The sequence below is a fragment of the Marmota monax genome, unplaced genomic scaffold (assembly GCF_021218885.2).
Source record: "Marmota monax isolate L192 unplaced genomic scaffold, Marmota_monax_Labrador192_F-V1.1 WCK01_AAM20220418_F8-fsc00020, whole genome shotgun sequence".
NCBI classification, from domain to species: Eukaryota; Metazoa; Chordata; class Mammalia; order Rodentia; family Sciuridae; genus Marmota; species Marmota monax.
Window position 1 is genome coordinate 20482849 of NW_026692912.1, and position 22628 is coordinate 20505476.

The window sequence follows — 22628 nt, forward strand, 5'->3', positions numbered from 1 at the left end:
GACGGAGGGAGGGAGAGGAAGGAGGGGGACTGGACCGAGTGGAGCCCTGATGGGAAGCCCGGGCAAGGCTGGCGCCCAGGGGCTGCCCCTGCGCGCCCTGCCCAGCACTGGACAGAGTGCCAAGGGTTTCCCATTCCTGTCACCTCCGCTGTATCCCAATTACTGCAGGGGGACAGGGGAGGAAACTGTCCCCCTGGGAAAACTGAGACCCAAGGAATGAGGCGCTCTGTACAGTACCCCACACAGCACTGGCGGCAGAAGGGCCAGGCCAGGCAGGGAGCATGCGGGGCGCTGGGATCCAGCCCTTGCTCAGACCCTGCCCAGAACCTTGGGACGGCTCCCCTGTTGGGAGGGGAACTGCAAGTTCCTCTGAGATTGAAACTCCCCCCCGGGGACCCCAAAGACCTATTGGTAGGGTAAATTATAAATCAGCCTGCACCAACAGGGGTGCCGGGAGCTCCGCCAGAGTGAGCTGGGTGGGGGACACTGGGACAGATGGGGTTCTGACAATATTGATAAAAGACCTGGGCAGAGCAGCAGATCCCACCGTCTGGAATCCTTAAACTCAGGGGACCAATGTGAGGCTGGCTTGTTCAAGAGTCTGCCTGAAGTTCCTGTTAGAAAGCCATGTGTTTACCCAGAGGCTCGAAGGGTGACTGACTGGCACCTAGTGTAGGTGCTCAGTAGTGGAGGAAGGGACTGGAGCCCAAGGCTACCAACTCAAAACTCACACATTCAACCGCGGAGACCTTGAAAGCAGCAGCCTTAAATGGCAGGGTGGACTGAAGTTGGGATTTGTCTTGTAGGTACTAGGGAGCCACGGAAGGTGTTTGAGTAAGACAGAGTGTAGGGCTGGGGTTGCGGCTCAGTGGTAGAGCACTCGCCTAGCACGTGCGAGGCCCTGGGTTCGATCCTCAGCACCACATAAAACATAAATGAAAGCATGTGACCATTTACAGCTAAAAAAAAAAAAAAGGAGAGTGAGTAAACAGGAGGATGAGAACACCTTAGGTGGTGGCACCTTAGCAACCACCACAGCCTGGGTCTAGTCCCAGCTCTGCCACCTGTGATGGCCAGCAAGTCCTCACTTTTGAAGCCGCAGTTTCCTCACCTGTGGGAGGGCAGATGCTGGGAGTCAGTCTGTATAGGAGGATTTGGGGGGGTGCTCTGGAAGCCCGGACGGCCACTCGCATTGGCACAGCCTTTGGCAATGCAAGTTGATTATGCAAATCAAAACTTCCACAGTGCTCTTCTGCTTTTAGAAATCCATTTCAAGGAATCCAACCAACGTGGGCCCAAAATTCACACAGGAAAGTTTTCTAGTGCCAGCCGGGACTGGCTGGGACGGTGGCAGAGCCAGGGCGGGTGGGGAGTTGGTGACTCTGGTAGGGTCGGCAAGAGAAAGGCAGCCAGATGGTTCTTGGCGGCTCGTGGGGTGGAAGGCCCTGGACACGCCAAGCCTTAGAAACAGACTAAACCCGCATCTGCCCTCTCATCCCTGCTGCATCCAAACTGCTCTAAACATTCAGCTACGTGTAAAATCCGTTCCCAGATTTTTTTTTTTTAAACCTTTGCAAAATTAAAATAGTGTTGTCTCCCTACCAAAGCAAGAGCTTCTGAGAGCTGGTTAAGTAGAGCGGTGAGGGTGAGTGGGCCCGTGACCCCGGGCTGAAGGTGAGACTTTCACTGCTTATTAAAAGGCTCCCCCAAGCCCCATGTGGTGGCCCACACCTGTGATCCCAGCAGCTTGGGAGGCTGAGGCAGGAGGATCTCAAGTTCAAAGCCACCTCAGCAATGGCAGGGTGCTAATCAACTCAGTGAGACCCGGTCTCTAAATAAAAATACAAAATAGGGCTGGGGATGTGGCTCAGTGGTCGTGTGCCCCTGAGTTCGATCCCCAGTACCCACCCCGAACAAAGGCTCCCTCAAGTTTTTTTTTCATATTCTCTACAACAAACACGATTCCTTTATGTGCCAGGCAACTTTAACATGGATGAACCTTGAAGGATAGCAGGCTAAATAAAATCAGTCTATCACAAAAAGATGATTCCACTTCCATGAAGTTCCCAAAGTAGTCAAACTCATGGGTTCAGAAAGAAGAATGGGAGTTTCCAGGGGTTTTGGGGAACAGGAAAGGATTATTTTGAGACAGGGTCTTGCTTAGTGGCTGAGGCTAGCCTCAAACTTTCAATCCTCCTGCCTCAGCCTCCTGAGCTGCAGGGATGACAGGTGTGCACCACCCGCACCAGTTCTACAACATTTTAAAATAAAATAAATACACTTTTTAAATTAGAAAAAAAAATGAAGTATTTGCTTTAATTATTTGTATATGACCTGGAGATTTTCCACTACTGTTGGGATATTAAAGTTTCAAAATTTAATTTCCCAGATACAACCTAAAAAAAGAAAAACAGGGAGGGAAGAAAGGGGAAAGAAAAAAAATGCATAGAGGAAAAATCTGGAAGATTAGACTCAAGATTTTTTCCTTTCTTTTTTATATAGCGCTGGGGAGGGAATCCAGGGCTTCCTGCATGAAGTGCTCTACCACTGAGCTAAGCCCCAGCCCTTCTCTAATTTTTATTTTGAGGGAGGCAGGCTCTTGCTAAGATGCCCTAGCTGGCCTCAAATTTGCCATTCTCCTGCCTCAGCCTCCTGAGTCACTGGGACTACAGGCCAGCCCCATGCCTACACCTGTTTTTTTTTTTTTTTTTTTAGAAAAATCCAGACTGTTTTGAATCAGTCTTTTTTTTTTTTTAAATTTTTTAAGAGAGAGAGAATTTTAATATTTATTTTTTAGTTATCGGCAGACACAACATCTTTGTTTGTATGTGGTGCTGAGGATCGAACCCGGGCCGCACGCATGCCAGGCGAGCGCGCTACAGCTTGAGCCACATCCCCAGCCCCCTACGCCTGGTTTAACCCGGACTTTAACAGGGAACACAAGTGACAATACCCTACTTTCTACCTTATATCATGTGTTCAGTTTAAATTATTTTATTGAAAAAAATACCTCAAATGTATGATATGTCAAGATCATTGTACTGTCATGTGTAACTAAGCAAGACAAATAAAAAAAACTAAAATATAATCAAATAAAAAGGAAATCAGTTTTTGAAACCATTTTAAAAATACTTTAAGGAAAGAATTCCAAGTACTTTGATTAAAAAAAAAACAAGCCCTGGGCAGGGGAAGTGACGCTGGGGCCACCTGGCTCTGAGGTTCACAGCTGGATCCTGCCTGTGGGCCCCACTGGTGGCCTTCCCCAGGAAACAGCTGCACAGAAACCCAGAAAGAACAGTGCCCTCTGGGTTTGCAGCTGGTGGGGGTCACAGTGAGACCCCACCTCAGAGGAAGGGTGGGGTGGTGCCCGCTCCAAGAGATGAGGAAGCAGGGGGCCCCTCAGGGACCACCGGGAGGGGTGGGGGCAGAGGTGGGCTCAGGAGGCTGCGAATGACAAGGGAGGAGGCGGTTTGGTCCTGACCAGTGACGATTTCAGGCGCAGAGGACTGGGCCATGAGGGGCTTCCACAGCTGACCTTGGCGATGAGAACCACCCTGAGGGGTTGAGAGCTGGGCTGGACTGTGCCTGGCCTCCTGCCCTCAGCGTCCTCCACCAAAGTCCCACCTCCTGATGCTCAACTGAACCTTCCCAGGTCCACAGCCAGCAAATGACCCCCTCTTGACACCTGTGTACCTCCTCTTTATGCCTACCAGTGAGCAGGCACGAGAGCCACGGCCTTCTGGGAGAAATGTCACTCAGAAACCTCTTTCCCAGAAGTCTTTGCACAGAGTTGAAAATGTGCAATTATAGGTCTCAACACCCCATGTCATGTCATTGCGAGGAGTCCCTGGCCTGCAGGACCCTGCCACAGTCATCGCTGGGCCTGGTCAGACCCTGGGCCCTGTCACCTCCCCGCCTCCTGCGGTCCCACTGGGCTTCTCAGACAAGGGTTAAAGCTCCGCCACCCTCAGGCTACTATTCCTGGCCTTCTGCCATCTGGCCCCATCTCTCATGGCCTTGCCCACTGCTGCCACCTCCCTGCTACAGAGCAAGGTTGTGGGTCCCACCACCCGATTTCAGTTCAGGGCATTACTCCTACCCACTGTCCCTCCCTCTTCAATCCCGGCTAATAGTGGCTCGGCCACCTATGGAGCGTGTGAAATGAGAGGCAGACGGGCCTCTTGCCTCCCAGCCCCGGGTGGCTCACCATCCTGGCTGGCCCAGTGCCCGGCTCCCGGGGGAGAGCTCTCTTCCCTGACCCCAGCAGCCCCTGGCAGGTCTCAGCAGGCTGCATGCCCTTGTCTCACAGTCACCCTTTGTTAGGCCGCACTCCCAAGGGCATCTTAGGTGTCTAAACAGGTTGTAATCTCTGGAGTCAGGACCCCTTCTCCCAGCCGACCTGGAAGAGCCCTTATGCTGAGGCTGCGGGAAACTCAAGCCCTCAGCTCACCACACCCCGCCAGGCTGCGGCTGCTGAACTCCCTCCTGCTCCCTCCTGTGGGGCAGGCAGGGAATTTCTCTGCCCTCCAGGCCCCAAACCCAGGAGCTGACCTCTGGCCCCACTGGCCTGCAGCTCCCTCTGGCTCCGAGCTCCCTCCTGGGTCCTCTGCCTCCCTGACTGTCCCTCCCTTCCTCAGAACCTGAGGCCCTAGAGTGTCAGAGGTGATGTGACTTGTCCAAAGTCATTCAGGGCAAGGTGGGGCCCAGGAAAGCAGGTGGGCTTAGTTCCACACCTGTCCCCAGAGCCGTCAGATCCGGACCCAAGACTCACCAGTCAGCTGGAAAGCTGCGGTCCCCTCCTCTAAGAGCTCCGGCCCAGAGGCTGGGGGCCAAGTCTTCAGGACACCGCTCACACGCCACTGGGACAGAGAGCTGAGCTCTACCCCGGAGACACAGGACACAGGGCTGGAGCTTAGGTGTTTATTCCTTTACAAATCATTACAAAACCAGGTCTGGGGTTGGCACGCCCCCCTCACCCCATGTGCAATGGCCAGAGCTGGCCTCCAGGCGCCCTCCACTCCGCAGCCTCTTCCTGGAAGTCCTTCCCCTCCGGGATCTGGAAGAGCAGGGAGCAGATGCGCCCCCGCCAGCACCCGCTTCATAAAGTGCCCGAGCGAGGAGCTAGCCCCATCTGGGACGGCTCCTGGCTCCCCTGGTATCTCCAAACAAAGGCCGCATGAGCCCCCGTGTGGCTGGGATCCCCCTTTCGCAGCCCTGAAGGCTCCTCTGACAGGTGGAGACCTCTCCCCTGAGAGGGTAGGAAAGGAAGCCTGGCCCGCAAGAGCCAAGCGACGGCAGCTGAGCTGAGGGCTGGGACCACTGGGGTGGGTCCCACTCTCACCACAGTCCTCCCTCCCCCGGGGAAGTTTGCGCAAAAATACCCTAAAGTTTTCCAGGAGGAGGTGGGGAAAGCCGCTCCTGCCCCCTGGACCCAGCCCCCCAGTGAGGGACAGTAGCTGGGGGACCCCGTCTCCTGAGAACAGGGCAGCAGCGGGGGAGGTGGGAGGGTCTCAGGTCCCATATGAGAACCTGGATGGGAAGAGGTGCCCGGAGAGTGGGGGGCTTGTCCAAGGCCACTCAGGGAAAGCGTGGCCTGGACACCAGCCTCCCATCTCATGGGCCTCCCAATAACTTCCATAAACCCACGAATTCTCTGACCCAGCCTCCAGACAGTTCCCACCCCCACACGATCTCCCTTCCTGATGCTGAGAACTGAGGGGGCAACGGTAAGTTCACAGCTCCTTGGGACAGGACCCCAATGTCCCAGAAGGGAGTGATTTGGGGCCCATTCCTGGGGCTCTGAACCAAGGCCTCATGGGAAAGGACAAGTCCTTAGCCTCAGATTGACTCAGAAAAACCCCTAGACCCTGATTGACTACGCTCAGACCCTGACTGGACAAGACAGATTCCCCTGACAGCCTGATAAATCACAAAGAATCCCAAATCCCTGATTGGCCGACATGCCCCAGGACCTCTGACTGGCCGGAGGGTTCACCCTCATCAAGGCCCTGACTAGCCAGAAGACACTCCAGCAGCCTTGGCTGGTCAGCAGATGGCCCACGGTAGAGTGGCTGGGCCCAGATCCACTTCTCCTGAGCCCCTTGGGTGGCCCCACAGACGGGTGGCCTAGGTCCAGGAGGGGTGGGAGAAGGTGATGCCGTACAGCTGGGCCCAGGACGAGAAGACCCTCTTCTCCGTGATGAAGCGGTGGTGGTTCCCCTTGCGGCTGTGCTCATTCTGGATGTAGGTGACACATTCGTCGGGCCCCTTGGGCTCGTAGTAGTGGTAGGGCATGCGCTGCAGGCGGGGCCGCTGGCTGGGGCAGAGCAGACAGGGGCATCAGGGCAGGCTAGGCCCCTCATCTGCCAGGACCTCAGTAGGGCAGACCCCTGCCCTCCCAGGCCTCAGTTTCCCTATCTATAGTTTCCCTATCAGTGAGCATCTCCGTCCGCTGCCCTGATGCAGCGAACCTCTCCCTTTCTTCCGGGGGGTGGCAGTGGTGGAAGCCGGGGGCTCTGGAGTCTGGCCCACCCCTCACTGTTTGCAAGACCTTAGGCACCTCACAAAACACTCTCCTCAGCTTTCCTCTTGGTGAAATGGGGAAATCGACAATCCCTGTCCCTTAGCTGGGAAGAATAAGCAAGATCGTAAGGTACGCACGTGTGGCGTGTGATCAGCACGCGGTGCAGTACGGCTGACAGCTGGCGGGCTTCTCATACAGTAATCACTACTGTTAAACACCAACTGGCTGAGCGTGGGGTGGGGGCCCAGGCGGCTCCAGGGAGCCCAGGTTCCGCAGCACAGCCTGAATGCTACACAACTGAGGCCCCCAAAGGGCTCAGGGTCCCAGGCCCCCAGCTCCAGCCTGCGGCCAGTGCCTGGGTGCACGGGGTGGGCACTGGCCGGGAGGCTCACCTGCAGTAGTCAGGGGGGACCATGCCATAGACGTGCACGTGGTCACACAGCTCCACCGCAATCACCATGGTAAACCAGCCTGTGCTCAGCCACGAATGGGACTTTTCCCTGGGGACAGAGAGGGGTCACCATCAGGGACACAAAGGCAGGGGTGGGGAACAGGCAGGATCCAACCACAAGGTTTTCCAGAAGCTCTTCCCACCCACCCACCCACCCACCGGGGCCCTACCCCCACTTGTGCACCCTGGACCCCTGTCCAGCCCTGCTGTGGGAGCAGGCTCCTCTGAGGGAAAGGGTGGGAACAGAGCATGCTGGGAATGAACCCCGGGAAGCTGACCACAGTGGGCAGGCTGGGAGGGATCATGACCACAGAGCATGCCAAAAGCAGCTGCGCCTGCACCAGGAACAAACTCCTAAGGGGAGAGTAATCAGAGAAGGTCTGCCAGAGCAGCCACAGCTCAGGATAAGCCACGGAAAGCAAGGCCCGGGGCTGTGCTTCCCCCAAAGAGGCCGCGAGCCACATGCGGTGACTGATCTCTTGATGTGTAGTGGACAGGTGTTGTGAGCGTGAGATACACAGTGATTTCTTGGATAGTATAAAAAAAGAACTAGATATGCCACTGATAATTTTTTTTATATTGATTTTATGTTGAACTGAAAATATCTGGCATGTATTTGGGTAAGGTGGTTCTTTGAAAAGATTTATTAAAAAATAAAACAGAAAAACACTGGCAGAGCTGGGGTGCAGTGTTGCCTGCCTGTAATCCCAGTGACTCTGGAGGCTGAGGCAGGAAGATCACCAGTTCGAGGTCAGCCTCAGCAACTCAGCAAGACCCTAAGCAACTTAGAGAGACCCTGTCTCAAAAAATAAAAAAGGTTAGGGATGTGGCTCAGTGGTAAAGTGCCTCTGGGTCAACCCCCAGTACCAAAAAAACAAAAACAAAACTTCTAGTGAGACATTAAAAGCATAATAAGAAAATTCCACAAACAACTACATATATAAATTTGACAACTTAGATGAAATGGGCCAGTTCCTGAAAACCCACAAACTTCTCAAGATGAAATACATAATCTGTATAATCTGTAACTACCTAAAAAAAAAAAAAAAAATCAAATGCAAAGTTAAAAACTTCTGGGACCTGGGGTGTAGCTCAGTGGTACAGCATGTGCTTAGCAGGCCTGAGGCCCTAGGTTTAACCCCAGCACCAGAAACCAAAAACAAAACAAAACTCCTCAAAAAGAATACTACAGACCCAGAGAGTTTCACTGGCAAACCCTAATGTTTAAAAAGAAACAAAACCAATTTTATACAGTTTCTCCTAGAAAACAGAAAGGGAACATTTCCTGGTTCATTTTTTGAGGCCAGCTTGACCCTAATACCCAAACCAGGCAAAGATGGTACCAAAAAACCTACAAGGGCTGGGTACATGTGATCTAGAGGTAGAGTGCTTGCCCAGCATGTGCCAGGCCCTGGCTTTGATCCCCAGCACTGCAAAAATCAATCGATCAAACAAAGAACACAACAACAAACCCGACCAAAAAACCCTGAAAAGCCTACAGACCAATCTCTCTCCTGAACACAAACAAAAATCTCAACAAAATATTAGCAAATCACAACCAGAAATATATAAAAAGGAAATTATACCACAACCAAGTGGAGTTTATTCCAGAAATGCAAGGCTGATTCAACAGCCATGCCCAGTGGCACACACCTGCGATCCCAGCGACTCAGGAGGCTGAGGCAGAAGAATCACAAGTTCAAAGCCAGCTTCAGCAAGTTACGGAGGCCCTAAGCAACTTAGCAAAACCTTGTCTCAAAATTAAACAAACAAGTAAACCAACAAAACAGAAAAAGGGCTGGGGATGTGGCTCAATAGTTAAGCACTCCTGGGTTCAATCCCTGGTACAAAAAACAAAACAAAAAAAACAAGCAATATAATCTACTTATTAATAGTCTTAAAACTATGTGATTATATCAATTGCTACCAAAAAATAAAATATTTTTTTAAAATAAAGACTCAAAGTGAGTTCCTTTATTATTATTTTTTTTAATGTTTATTTTTTAGTTTTTGGAGGACACAACATCTTTGTTTGTATGTGGTGCTGAGGATCGAACACGGGCCGCACGCATGCCAGGCGAGCGCGCTACCGCTTGAGCCACATCCCCAGCCCCATAAAATAAAATTTAATACCCAGTAATGGTAGAATATTCTCAGTAAACTAGTAAAAGAAATTCCTTGGGCCGGGGTTGTGGCTCAGGGGTAGAGCACTTGCCTAGCATGTGCGAGGCACTGGGTTCAATCCCTGGCACCTCCTACAAATAAAAACAAAATAATGGAAGACTGAATACTTACTTTCCCTCTAACAAAGACCAAAAAGCAAAACAAAAAAAGCAAGGAGTCCGCTCTTACCAATTTCAGCACAATTAACATTGTATTGATAATCCTAACCAGTGCAATAAGGCAAGAAAAAAAGAAATAAGAAGCCAGGCATGGTGGCACACACCTGTGATCCCAGGGGCTTATGAGGCTGAGGCAGGAGGATCATGAGTTCAAAGCCAGCCTCAGCAACTTGGCAAGGCATTAAGCAATTTAGCGAGATCCTATCTTTAAATAAAATATAAAAAGGGCTGGGGATGTGGTTCAGTGATTAAGCACTCCATATCCCATCCCTAATGCCAAAAAAGAAAAGAAATAAGAGGATAAGAGACATAGATTGGAAATGAAAAAACAAAATTATTCTTAATTGCATACATGATTATTTGCATAGAAAAATCCCAAAGAATCTACAAAAATCTTCTAGAACCAAGCAACACAAAAATCAATCATATTGGGGCTGGGGTTGTGGCTCAGCAGTAGAGCGCTTGCCTAGTGTGTGTAAGGCCCTTGGTCTGATCCTCAGCACCACATAAAAGTAAATAAATAAAGCAAAAAAGGGGAAAAAAAAAATAAATAAAAACCAAACAAATAAATAAAGGTATTGCATCCATCTACAACTAAAACAAATTTAAAAAAAAAATCAATCAGAAGGCTGGGGTTGTAGCTCAGTGGTAGAGCACTTGCCTTGCATATGTGAGGCCCTGGGTTCAATCCTCAACACCACATAAAAATAAATAAAGGTATTAAAAAAAACTGCGAGAAATTATTTTTAAAAAATAAATAAATAAAAATAGTTATAAATAAATAAAGATATTATATCTATCTTTAAAAAATCTTTAAAAAATCAATCATATTTCAGCTGAACACAGTGATGTACACTTATAATACCAGCAACTCAGGAGGCTGAGGCAGGAGGATTGAAAGTTTGCAGTCAGCCTTAGCAACTTTGCAAGACCCTGTCTCAAAAACTGAAATAAAACAACACTAAAAAAGGACTGGTGGAGTAGCTCAGTGGTAGCGTTCCCATGGGTTCAACCCCCAGTACTGCAAAATGAAAATTTCAAAAGGGCTGGGGATGTAACTAGGTGGCACTTGAGTTTGTGTGGGGACCTAGTATAATCCCTCCATGGCATGGGGGGAGAGATCAATCATATGTCTATATATTATCAATGAACAACTGGAAACAGATTTAAAAAAAAAAAAATACAATAGCTCCAAAAATGGCTAAATGTTTAGATATAAATTCAACAGAATATGCCCAGGAGCTATGTTTTACACACTGAGTTAAATGGAATACATCAAAGTTAAATGTACCTTTCTTTTTCCCTTCAACGTGACCGCTGTGAGGTTTAAATTCCGCATGTGGCTCAGTGATATCTACACTGAAGGGTGCTGATCTGAGTTTTCTGGGAGATTAACCAGAGAAGAGCATGCTGGGGACGGTCACTAAGGATAAAGCGCATGGGAGGGCACGCGGGGAGTGGTCAGGCCGGCCCTTGGGCACGGTGCGGGAGCTCTCCTGGGAAGAACTAGAGGCAGCCACGGGCACGTGCTGGAGGTGACCACGTTGAGAACTAGGAGGTGACGGGGACTCTCCGAGGACACCTGACCAGAGGGTGGCCATTAGGGACCATGGCTTCAGAGCAGTGCATGCAGGAGCCTGGGGCCTCTGGGAGGAGCATGCTGAGGAGCGCAGGGCTGGCCAGAGGGGGCGGGTGGGAGGCTGGTACCTGTCCTTGCCCGTCTCACCCCGGAAGAGGTCGTCGAACTGCTGCATGCGGGCGGGAGAGACGGCGTAGGCCTCCATGGCGGGGAAGGCCAGGCCTGCCCGCTGGATGACGCGCACGAGGCTGCCCTGGGGCTTCTGCATCTTGCTCGGAGGGCCCCAGAAGATGAACACTGTTTCGGGGGTCCTGTTGACAAACTCCTGGGGCCTCCGCAGCACACGGAACACGCTGGAATGGGCCACCACGCGGAAGGTGGTCTTGTTGCCCACATCGGCCGAGTAGCCCGTGGTGGGCGCGTCGTTCATGCGGATGGTGCACTCCGCCCGCTCAATTTCGGGGCCCAGTTTGGTGCCCAGCAGGTGGCTGGAGCTGGTGACAATCACACACTGGTGGCACCGGGAGGGCAGTGTCTGGGGGGCAAGGAAAGTCAACAGTATCACAGCCACTCAGGGCTGCAGGAATCACTGTGCCTGTTTTAAAAACAGGGAAACTGAAGCCATCCACTCCACATCCAGCAAGGATCTACACAAGCGAGCTAACAGCCAAACTCTGGGGACAGAGCAATGAGCAGGACACAGGGCTCCTACCCTCCAGAGCCCACAGTCAGGGAGGCGGACGGTGAATGTAAAACATGCCAGGAAAAAAGTAAAATGGGCAGGTGATCAGCAGCCACTGGAACAGAGGTTTCTTTAGAAAGGTCCTCCAGGGAGGCCTCTCAGAGCTGAGACCCCAAGGATGAGAAGCAGCCACCTGGGGAATTGTATTCAAGGCAGGAGGAGCAGCAGGCAGGCAGGGGACGGGCTGGGCAGAGTTAACAAGTGGGGACAACAGACCCTCTCTGTTGTCCTGGCCTAGAAGTGCAGGACCTGGATTTGAACCAGATCTATGTGACAGATCTACAGCCTCAGCTCCCAGAAAAGGACATCTCCACACCACCCACAAACAAGCCCTTGACTCCAAGATCCAGCACCTGCCCCATGGGCCTCCAAGGAGGGTTTCCCAACTTCCCGGCGCTCATTTCCTGGCTTTCCCTGTCCGGCTGGAAGCAGCTGCGAGCCAGGCTCGGCCTCCACACATCACCCCACCCACGCTGTCCCACAGTCTCCCAGTTCCATCTTTTCCCTTCCTCTTTCAGGGGTCCTTAGGGTAGAAAAAGACTCAGTGAGGTGTTAATCTGTCTCTAAACACCTGCTAATGGGCTCTAGGGTGTGTCTAGAGCTGGGGTTCCCCCCACCAGTATGCAAAGGAGAAAATTAAGGCAGCCAGTTAAAATTAAGGAAGAAGAGAGGTACTAAAGGGTGAACCCCAGAAATACAAGTTGTTTTTTTTTGGTACCAGGAATTGAACCCAGAGGCGCTTAACCACTTAACCACATACTCAGCCTTTTGTATTTTAGTTAGAGACAAGATCCCGCTGAGTCTTTAGGGCCTTGCTGAGCTGTTGAGACTGGCTTTGAACTCATGATCCTCCTGCCTCAGCCTCCTGAGCCATTGGGACTGCAGGTGTGCACCACTGTGCCTGGCTACAAGTTGAACTTCATCACTACCCAGAAGTACCCAGGAATGACTTGATTGACAAACAAGCCAGGGACTCAGAAGTGACATCAAATCCTAACCACTAGACCACTGCGGGGGGGGGGGGGGGGGGGGGGGGGGCGGGCGGGCCAGGAATGACATCTGGCCTTTCTACACAGCTGCAGTTCAGCAGGAGTTGAGGAAAAACTTTGGCTCCTCCCTTCCCATGCTGTGTGGCCTAGGAAAAGCAACTTTACTTCTCTGAGCCTGGGTTACCCCATCTCTTTTTCCCCAGACCCCAGTGCTGGGGATTGAACCCAATGGCACTCTAACACTAAGTACACGCCTAGCCTTTTTAGTTTTCATTCTGAGGCAGGGTGTTTCTCAGTTGCTGAGGCTGGCTTCAATTTTGTGATCCTCCTGCCTCAGTCTCTCGAGTTGCTGGGATTACAGGCATGCACCACTGCACCTGGAATCCTAACTCTTCAAGAGATGATAATGCTGACCTCACAGTTTGCCTGTGGAGCACTGAGGATCGCGGGGCCTGGCACATAGCTGAATTTGATAAGGGACAGCCACCATCCTTGCCTCATTTGTGTGGCACCGCACCCCTGCTGCCAAGCCCATGTGGACTCCCCAGAGGGACTCAGGAGATGGTGGAACCTTACTACCAAAGGCCCTGGAGGGAAACTGAGGCCCAGAGAGGTGCTGATCCAAGGTCCCAAAGCAGCCAGGGTTAAAGTCACTGGGGGCCAGGGCCTCGGCTTCCAAGGTTCATCCTTTCCTTCAGGAGGGACGAGAACGGGGGAAGACGTGGCAGAAGACGAGGGAGCAGTGCTGGCGGGCTGGGGGGATCAGCCACCAGGCAGCTCCCGGGGGCGCTCTACCTTGTTGCCGAGAATAGGGATGTAGCCGTGGGTGAGGCTCCACTTTTTGAGGTTGATGGGCCGGCGCGTGCGGCCCCGCAGGGACCCGTAATGGAAGACCTCATTGGCACTGTTGGAGCTGTAGAGGATGAGGATGGTGATGAGGGCAAAGAGGATCAGGAACACCGCTGACCGCTGCTCCTGGAGAGGGGAAAGGCCGGTGAGGCCCAGGTGCCCCCGGCTCAGCACCTGCCTCCTGGCTACCCCCCTGGCCCGGCGCACTCTTGCTCACTGTTCCAGACCACCCTGGGCACTTCCTCCTCCAGCCCCGAGTCCCCCTCTGACACACACACCACTCAAACCACCACCTGCTCACTCAGACCAGGAGCTCTAAGGACTCGGTCTGCTCGGCCTTACGCCCCCGATCCCAGGATGGAGCTGAAGCACAGGTTTGCTGGACTTAAAGTGGGTGTCAGGATTCCCTCCCCAGGCAGCTAAAAAGATGCCTAGGGATGGTGGCCATCCATGCAGGAGGGTCCAGCTTCCCCAAACAGTAACTCCCTAAGGTATGCAAACAGGCACGCCCCCACACATCTGCATTCAGATGCAACCACCTGTGGGTTGCAAGTGTAGCGAGGCCTACACGGGCTGTATCTGTCCCGAGCATGGACAGGATTTGTCCCCTTGTCATTATTCCCTACGTGATACAGCATGACAACTATTTACATAACGTGTGTGTATTGTAAGTAACCTAGAGATGAATTAAAAAGTACATGGGAGTCGGGGGTGTGGCTCAGTGGTAGAGCAATTGCCGCACATGTGTGAGGCCCTGGGTTCGATCCTCAGCACCACATTATAAATAAATAAATAAAGGTATTTAGTTGTCCATTTACAACTAAAAATATAATATTTTTTTTTTTTAAAAGTATATGGGAGGGGGTGGGAGTGTGTCTCAGTGGTAGAGCACTTGCTTGGCATGTGCAAGGCCCTAGGTTCAATCCCCAGCCTTGCCAAAAAATTAAAAAATTAAGTCTACAGGAGGATGCATGTGTGTAGATTATATGCAAATACTAAACATTTTATATAATGGAATTGAACAGCCCTGGATTTCAGTATCTCCAGGGGATTTGGGTACGAGTCTCCTGGGACTACCAAGGGACAATGGAACTTCCTCTCAGTTCGAAGCTCATCTGTTTTGCCTGCTCTAGGAAAATGGATCTGGGCCCTTTAAATAATTTCCCTGGCCAGGCAGCAGTGTATTGTGTTTTGTCAGTAGAGGGCGCTGGAGAGACGCTGCAAGAGGAGAGGCTTTGGGGTTTGGTTCTGGTGGGCTTTCTGGGGAGCTCCTGCAGTGTCCACTGCTTCCCCAACACAGGCATCTTCTCCAGCGCCCAGAGACTGCAGGGCTTGCGGCATGGGCAGGCACCTGTCGTCAGGACCGTAGCTTTGGCTCTTGCCGTGATCTGCACCCAACTGCCCCAGCACCCAGAGACCAGCAGCTTCCCCTCCTGGGCAGTTCTGTATGGCCCCAATGGGCTGCAGCTGTGCCCTCTCCAGACAGGTCTGGGTCTCATCCTTGGGAGCCGGCACTCCTTATATCTGCTGCTCCTTGACTTTATGTCCTGACAAACCATTACAAACTGAAAATATTGTAAGTGGAAAATGCAGATGATACATTATAACTACTCCACCAAACATCCTAGCTTAGCAACACAGTGTCCTATAGCGTGGATCTTGTGATCACAGGGTGACTAGGAACTGTGGCTCACTGTCATTGGCCAGCATCACGGGAAAGTAGTACTCTGAATATTGCCAGCCAGGAAAAAGACCAAAATTCAAAACTTGAAGTATGGGTTCTACTGAATGCATGTAGCTTTTGCACCATCAAAACTCAAAAATCCTTTCAAACCATTCTAAATCCCAGGCTGGGAAACATCTGTATTCCTTCAAGTTCCGAACCCCTGTTACTCCAGTGCCCTGTTATTATCGATAATTTGCATTAAACGTCCTCTGTTCAAAGTACAGCCTCTTCCTTCTGGGCTCAGACTAATCCAACCACCCCACCCCACCCTGTCTCCAAACCTCACACTCTGCCAAGGCTGTAAGATCCAAGAGAAGGGGTGTGCAGGCCAGGCACTTAGTAAGTGCTCAGAAACATGAATGAATGAATGAGAAGGAATCCTGACACATTGTGTCATCTGTGACTATGAAAACTGTTCTCCCCATCACCCTGCCTCCTGCTCAGCACTCTGGTCACCTCATGCCAGTCCTTCACCACAGATAGACCAATCAAGCCTAGCAAGACAAGGGAACCCAGGCCCAGAAACAGGCAGGAGTTTGCCCAAAGCCACACAGCAGAAGCAGGGCTCTGCACCCTGGCCTCCCAAGCATCAGCCACTCCTCAGCAGGGAAGAGTCATGGTGGAGGGCCAGAGACAAATCTAAAGAAGCCCATTCCATAGAGGACAGCGAGAAACTCAAATGGGGATAAGAAATGAAGGGGCCTGGATTTGGGGTGGAGCTCAGTGGTAGAGCTCTTGCCTAGCATGTGTGAGGACCTGGGTTCCATCCCCAGCATGGCGGTGGGAGGGGGGATGGATTATGAATGATGGGGACTTACTTTGTTGCTACTCATCTCTTTCCGGCGTCTGCTGAGGGGTAGGGGCCAGCGTCCTGCAGGTGGCCCAGGGGGCAGGGATGTGGGGTCACACCTGCAAGCCACCAGAAAGGGTTATGGCTTGGGCACCCTCCCTGGGTCCAGCTGGTCAAGGCCTCCCCCCTCCACCTCCTCAACTCTCCTACTTGCTCAGAACTTAAGCTCAGGACACTGTCCACTTCACAGATGAAGACGCAGAGGCCCAGTCGGGGAAGGAATCTGCCCACGTCATACAGCCAGGAGGCGGCAAAGCCCTGCCTCTCTCCCTGCCCACTCTCTTCCCTGGGCAGCGACTGCCCCCCACCCCCGGAAATACTACTCTCCCTGTAGTCCCCCCAAATTCCTCTCCTTGTGTCCCCTTCCAGGTTGCCCCTGTCTAGACACCCTCCCTCCTGCACCTTCTTCCACACATCCTCCAAGCCTGTGGTGGACCGGGAACTTTCCTGGGTCCTGGTTGCCCCCAGGCAGAGCGCTAGCTCCCTGGTGGCGCACCCCACGCAGGTTATCGCTGACATTCTCCCTGTGGGAGACAGCACATGCAGGACTGCCCAATGAATCCACTTATTAGCAAGTAAGATTCTGGGGTTGAGGGTGCAGAATGGAGCCCGCAAGGTTTGGTCCTGGCTCTGCAGGCCGCCAGGGCTCACACTCCCAACCCCATCACCAAATGGCTGCATCAAGCTGTAGACAGCCTCCCTTCCTGCCTCAGCTAAGGAGCACCAGTCCAGCTGTGTCCTCACCCCCAACCCGGCCCTTCCGCCTCCCCAGGACGCAGCCCTTCTCCAGACTTGAATTTCCCCACCTGTAAACAGGCAGCAAGCACTTGCGTCCAGCCCGCCTCCAACAGATACAGGCCAGAGGCAGAAAGGGAGGGTGTGCGAGGGAAAGTAGGGCCTCAGGGGGCTGCCCAGCTCCGTCCACTCCTCCAGGGTCTCCTGCTCCTGCCACTGTCTCCGCCCCCTGACCTAGCTGCCGTTTACTCCTGCACTGTCACCAGGAATAGCTGGAGAACCTCAGGCCGGAGCTATACACACCTCGCTCCTGATTGGTCAAGCCCGGACCCCGCCCACGACAAAACCCCGCCCCCTCACTGGCGCCCTCCCTTCCCTCACCAGGCCTCAGGTTTCTCCAGGGCCGGCCCCTCCCGGCCAGCCAGGGAGACCCCGACTCCCATCTGCGCCCGCGGTACAGATCGGGAAACTGAGGCTCGCCTCCAAGGATGAGCGGCTTGTCCTCGCACACAGACTGTGAGGGCAAAGGAGGGGAATCCAGAGTCCCAGGGTGGCCCCATCAGCCCTGCCGCGTCGGGTACTCAAGGGGCTCACAGGTGCAGCCGCCCTTGGTCCACCCCCATCTGGGGTGGGGTGCTAGACCCCCATCTTACACCCTTTCCTGCGGTAGCCTAGTGCACTCCAGGCCCCAGCCCACCTCGCACTTCCCCACCTTTGCCTGAGCAGTGCCCTCAGCCAGGACCACGGTCCCCTGGTCAGCCCCGTCACAATTCTGTTCTGAGAAGGCCATGGTCAGTACAGTGCGTCGGGTGCCAATGAGAATCTGGTTTCCACCACTTACTGGCTGGGGGGTTTCGAGCAAGCCATGTGACCTCTCTGAGCCTCAGTTGCCTCATCTGTGAAATGGGAATAATAACAGTAGGTAACTCTTGGGGTTGTCGCAAGGATGCAAGCAGGTGTGACAAGGGGCACACAGAGCTTGACAGTGCTCCATCAACACAAGCAGCGGTTAGTCTTGTGGTTCTCAGTGTCCACGGCCTGCCTCTCCACAAGTTTGCCAGCAAAACACCCTCCCCCTCTGACCCCAACCCACGACTTGGCACGTGTCTCGGAGCCTCGCTAAGCATCGCCCACCCACAGAATGCGCCCGGCAACAGGGCAGGGCCGAAGCCATGATTCCCCACTTCACAGATGGGGAGACTGAGGCTTCCAGGGGCAGAGTGCCTCGCAGGCCGCTCAGAGCTGGCGTAGGGTCTCATTTACAGCTTGTTTTCGGGGCTGAGCCTGAGGGGTGTCCCCGAAGGACCCCTGAGGCTGCAAGCGGCCAGGGGCCGCCGCGTGCGCCCAGCACCCGGCTCGGCACCAGGGAGCAGGCCAGCCCGGAGAGGCTCGCTCGGGTGGGGGCGAGGGCCGAGGACCGAGCCCCGAGCTGGGGTGGGGGCCACGCCCTGCCCTCGGCGCGGGGGGCTTTGCTCGCGGGGTCGGGGCGCCCGCGAGCCGCGTGGGCGCAGCCCCGGGAGGGGGAGGGGAGGCCCCGGTTGCGCGGCGCCGGGTCCCGAGGGCTCAGCCCCGCGCCCGCCCGCCCGCGCCCCCGGGGTCGGCGCCCGGCCCGGCCAGCAGGGCAGAGCGGCCGGCGCGGGAGCCGGCAGCCCGCAGTGCCCTCGGGCGCGCGCCCTGGGGTCTCGGGGTGCAGACACCCGGGTGCGGGTCTAGGGCGTCCCGCGGCCGCGACCATCCCTCCGCGGCCGCCCAGCGCCCCCCGCGCGGCGCCCCGCTCCGCCCCCGCGGCGCCTGCTCACCTCCGCCAGGGAGCGCCCGCCCCCGCGGCCCCCGAGCCCCTCACATGGCGCCGGGAGCCGAGAGCCGGGGTCCGCGCTGCTCCGGCCGCCCAGGCCCCGCCGCAGCCCCCGCCCGCCCGGTCCTAGCGCCGCCGCGCGCCGCCCGGGCCCAGGCCTGGGAGTGGGCGGAGCCTCGGGCGGCGAGTGGCTCCGCCCCACGGCGGCGCCGGAGGGGAAGGGTGAGAGGGGGCAGACCCCGGTCTGCCGCCACGTGAGCGCTTCAGTCGCGTGCCTGGACAGCCGTAGTGACCGGGGCACTAACAAACACCCTCCGGAGCCCTGTAGTGTAAACCGGGACCACTTCTCTCCTAACCAGCACCAGCACCCGGACGGGGAAACTGAGTCCCGGAGCACACTGGGCATAGACTCGAGTTTCTCCCGGGCTCTGCCACCTCTGGCCTCCAGCTCCCTTCCCTGAGATTTGAACCCAGTAGCACTCAGCGGACTCCGGGTGTACGCTGGGATTCAACTGCTGCTGTCTATTAGCGTTGCAACATTGATACATCTCCCCTCCGTCCTTGCCTCCCGAGAACAAGGAGAATAAGGATAAAATGTTACTTCTTATAGTTGCTTGGGTATTCATTACATCGTGTTATGGGACAGTAAAAAAAACAAGACTTAAGTAGCCATTGTAGGGGACTAGCTAAATAAACAGGCACACCCTTCCCAAGTGCACTAGGAGGCCGTTAAAAACAAAGTGTGCTGCCAGGAAAGGATGGCCTCGACGTTTACAGGATACTTAAAAGAAGAAAGGTAGTTTCAAGAGCTGCATCTTGTATAATTACTTGGAAAAACAAAGTAAAAATTTCCAGTCCACACCTAGATATATGTACCCTGGAGAAGAAATTCTTGCACATATTCCCAACAAAGTCCATAGAAGCACTGCTTGTAAGAATACAGAAGTAGAAACAGCTCAAGTATCCACCCACAGGAGGCTGGAAATGTTTTTACATTCACACTAGGGAACATTATATAGCAGGGGAAATGAATGAGTTACAGTTACAGATGAATCTTAGAGACAGGAGGAGTGAAAAGATAAATGTGGGAAGAGGAATATAACTACAGTATTGTTCAGGCCTCAAGTGGGCAGTAGCCCACCTCTTAGTAGCCAGAGACAAGAGAGCTTTTGCCTATCACAGTAATTCAACTTTTAAACACAAAAGTCAAAAACAGTTCTAGAGCCAGGTGGGGTGGCAAGAGCTTGGGTTCCCAGTGACTCCGGAGTCTGAGGCAGGGGGATTATGAATTTGAGGCCAGCCTGGGCAACTTGGCAAAACCCTGTCTTTCAAATAGGAAGGGCTAGGTTGGGGACATAGCTCAGTTGGTAGAGTGCTTGTCTCCCATGCACAAGGCCCTGGGTTCAATCCCCTGCATCAACAAAAAAAAAAAAAAAAGAAGAAGAAGAAGAAGAAGTGCTATAGCTGGGCGCAGTGATGAACACCTGTAATCCCAGCAGCTCTGGAGCCTGAGGCAGGAGGATCAAGAATTCAAAGTCAGTCTCAGAATTTATCAAGGCCCTAAGCAACTCAGTGAGACCTTATCTCTAAATTAAATACAAAAAGGTTGGGGATGTGACTGTGGTTTAGTGCCCCTGACTTCAATCTCCAGTATTTAAAAAAAAAAGGAAGAGCTGGTGATGTAAGTTCAGTGGTAGAACGCACAAATTCAATCCCAGTACAAAAAAAAAAAAGAAGAAGAAGAAGAAGAAGAAGAAAAGAAAAAGAAAGTGAAGCAGAGGATTGAGCCCAGAACCTCTCTACCACTGAGCTACAACCCCAGCCTATTAAGACAGGATCTAAATTGCCCAGGTTGACCTTGACCTTGAACTTGTGATCCTCCTGCCTCAGCTTCCAGAGTTGCTGTGATTTCAGGCCTGCACCACATTCCCTGCTAAAACTGTATCTTTCTTTCTTTCTTTTTTTGTGTGTGTGCTGAGGATTGAACCCATAAAACTGTATATTTCTAAAACTGAACTACATATATAGTATTCTTTTTTCCTTTTCCTTCCTTCCTGTTTTCAGATAATAATAATAATAATAATAATAATAATAAATAACCCATATACGATGTTTGGGAAGGGTCCACACAGACTACAGAGTGGAGGTGTGTCCAGAGGGGAATGTGCTACCTTCACTTTAGCTTCATAAACATCTAGGTTGTTTGCATGGTAAGTTTATGACACCTTGTTTTAAATTAAGTCAGTTGGAGCTGGAGTGGGGAATATTCAGCCTCCAAGCTGTAAAAGCACCGCCTTGGACAGCGACTTGGGAGGCTCAGGAATGGGGTGGTCTGATGGTAGACCCGAGCTTCCTGCTCCCCTGGTGCCCACCTCCTTGCTCCCTGAGCCACAGTCCCTTCCCCACCCCATCCCTCTCAGTCTGCATGACTCCACCCTGCCAGCCCAAGAACGGAAGCCACAAAGTAGGGCTGGGCAGTCAGGCGAGAGAAGCCTGGTGAATTTGCTGGGTTTCCTAGCCCAGGGCCAGTCCGCAGGTCAACGGCTGGACCACAGGTGGAAGCCTGCAGTCCCCCGCCTTGTCCCTAACCCAGGCTGGGACCCTCGGAATAGAAGGGGTGCTTCAGCTCAGTCCTAGGACGAAATTCGGACCTGGAGCTCCCCCATGAGGCCTGCTGTGTCCTGGGCCCAGGGTTATTTCAGGAGACTGTGCTTCAGGACGGGCTTCCTTCCTTGGCCCCCACAAGAACCACCACCTCGATAATAAGAATAAGGAGGATGGGAAAAGGAGCCCTCCTGCTGGTTGGCTGCCCACTCTGCTAAGCCCTGTGCAAACACACCTCACGAAATCCCTAAATAAACTATGACATGGGCTCTGCTGTTCCTTCCACTCTCCAGAAAAAAGAGGCTCGAGATCCTGCTGGGCTTCATCTAGGCCTAATACCCACATAGTTGTTCTGCACCCAAGCCCCAGAGACCCGGGACCCCCACACCAAGGCCTCCTAGATGGGTGTCTTGAACAGTCCTGGGGTCCTCCCTGACCTGACCAGAGCAGCTCCTCTCTCCACTTCCTACCCTATTCTCTGAAGGAGCTGGCCTCAGAAGCAACCCTTCCTGCCCCAGAAATGGGGGAGGGGGTCCTAACACATCCACTTCCTGCCTCTTAGCAAAGTTTTGGTTTTCTTTTTGCAGTGCTGGGGGTGGAGCCAGGGCCTTGTGCATGCTAGACATATGCTCGGGCAGTGAGCTACATCCCCAGCCCCTCTTAACAAACTGTGCCCTTGAGATTTTTCCCTTCCATGATATTCTGGAAAGAGTCCTAAGAAATCTCCTCACTTGCCACCCCAGTTTCCAATGTACAAAAACCAAAACGAAGATCCAGAGAGCCTATAGGACTTTTTCAAGATTCCCCAGCAGGACCTGCACAGAGGTCTTCGGAGCCAGGACTGGGGGCTCCCTTGGCAGAGGAGCCCACAGGAGGGGCCTCTGGACATGAGGTCTGAGAGAACAGTTGGCAGGTAGGCACCTGGACACAGGGCTGCACCATAAGCAAGTGCTCCCAAAACCTGGCACAGTGGCCTGGGATGGGGAGGTACCTGGTTCTTCCCAGACATGGCTGCTGTGGTCAGACAGGCCCAGAAGACCCCGGACACCAGTGCCCACTGGTACACACCTGGGCAGACGAAGCTGGAGCCGGAGCTCCCGGCCTGGCCCCAGGCCTCTTCGGAGGCCTTAGGCTGTGAGGCTCACCAGGCTCAAGACCAGGTTCAGGTGCAAGTCGACAGACAGGTCCCTAGCAAGTCTGCTGAGGGGCAAAGGATCTAAGGTGTGGACAGAAACAGAGGTCCAAAATAGGGACTCGTGCCTAGGGGTCCCCCTACTCCTTAGGGATGTGGGGCGGCTCCTGCCCCCACCCCCGCCACTTACCTTCCAGCAGCCGCAGGGTCTGCAGTGATGAAGGAAGGGGCTCCTCAGTTTCATTTTCAGAGAGCCTTCAGCAGACCCCAGACAGAGGCCAGACCTGTCAGGGGCCATCTTCACATGCCCG

The 22628-nt window shown here is 53.4% G+C and overlaps 1 protein-coding gene across 8 annotated transcripts; it reads right to left on the minus strand.

The window, feature by feature from the left end:
* Positions 1 to 4906: 4906 nt before the first annotated feature.
* Positions 4907 to 22532, minus strand: St6galnac6 (ST6 N-acetylgalactosaminide alpha-2,6-sialyltransferase 6). Of its 8 annotated transcripts, none has more exons than XM_046451900.2 (7): positions 18586 to 18704; positions 17628 to 17682; positions 16020 to 16110; positions 13422 to 13601; positions 11024 to 11430; positions 6916 to 7023; positions 4907 to 6312 (listed from the first exon to the last, which is right to left on the minus strand). In XM_046451900.2, the coding sequence occupies exons 2-7, from the start codon at positions 17651 to 17653 to the stop codon at positions 5928 to 5930; spliced, it is 1197 nt and encodes a 398-aa protein (XP_046307856.1). In that variant the 5' UTR covers positions 17654 to 17682; positions 18586 to 18704; the 3' UTR covers positions 4907 to 5927. The 8 variants fall into 8 exon arrangements, with proteins under 8 accessions (XP_046307856.1, XP_046307862.1, XP_046307861.1 ...); XM_046451907.2 differs by having other exon boundaries at positions 5977 to 6316; positions 18586 to 18702; XM_046451906.2 differs by lacking the exons at positions 17628 to 17682; positions 18586 to 18704 and adding an exon at positions 22508 to 22532.
* Between the last annotated feature and the right edge of the window lie 96 nt (positions 22533 to 22628).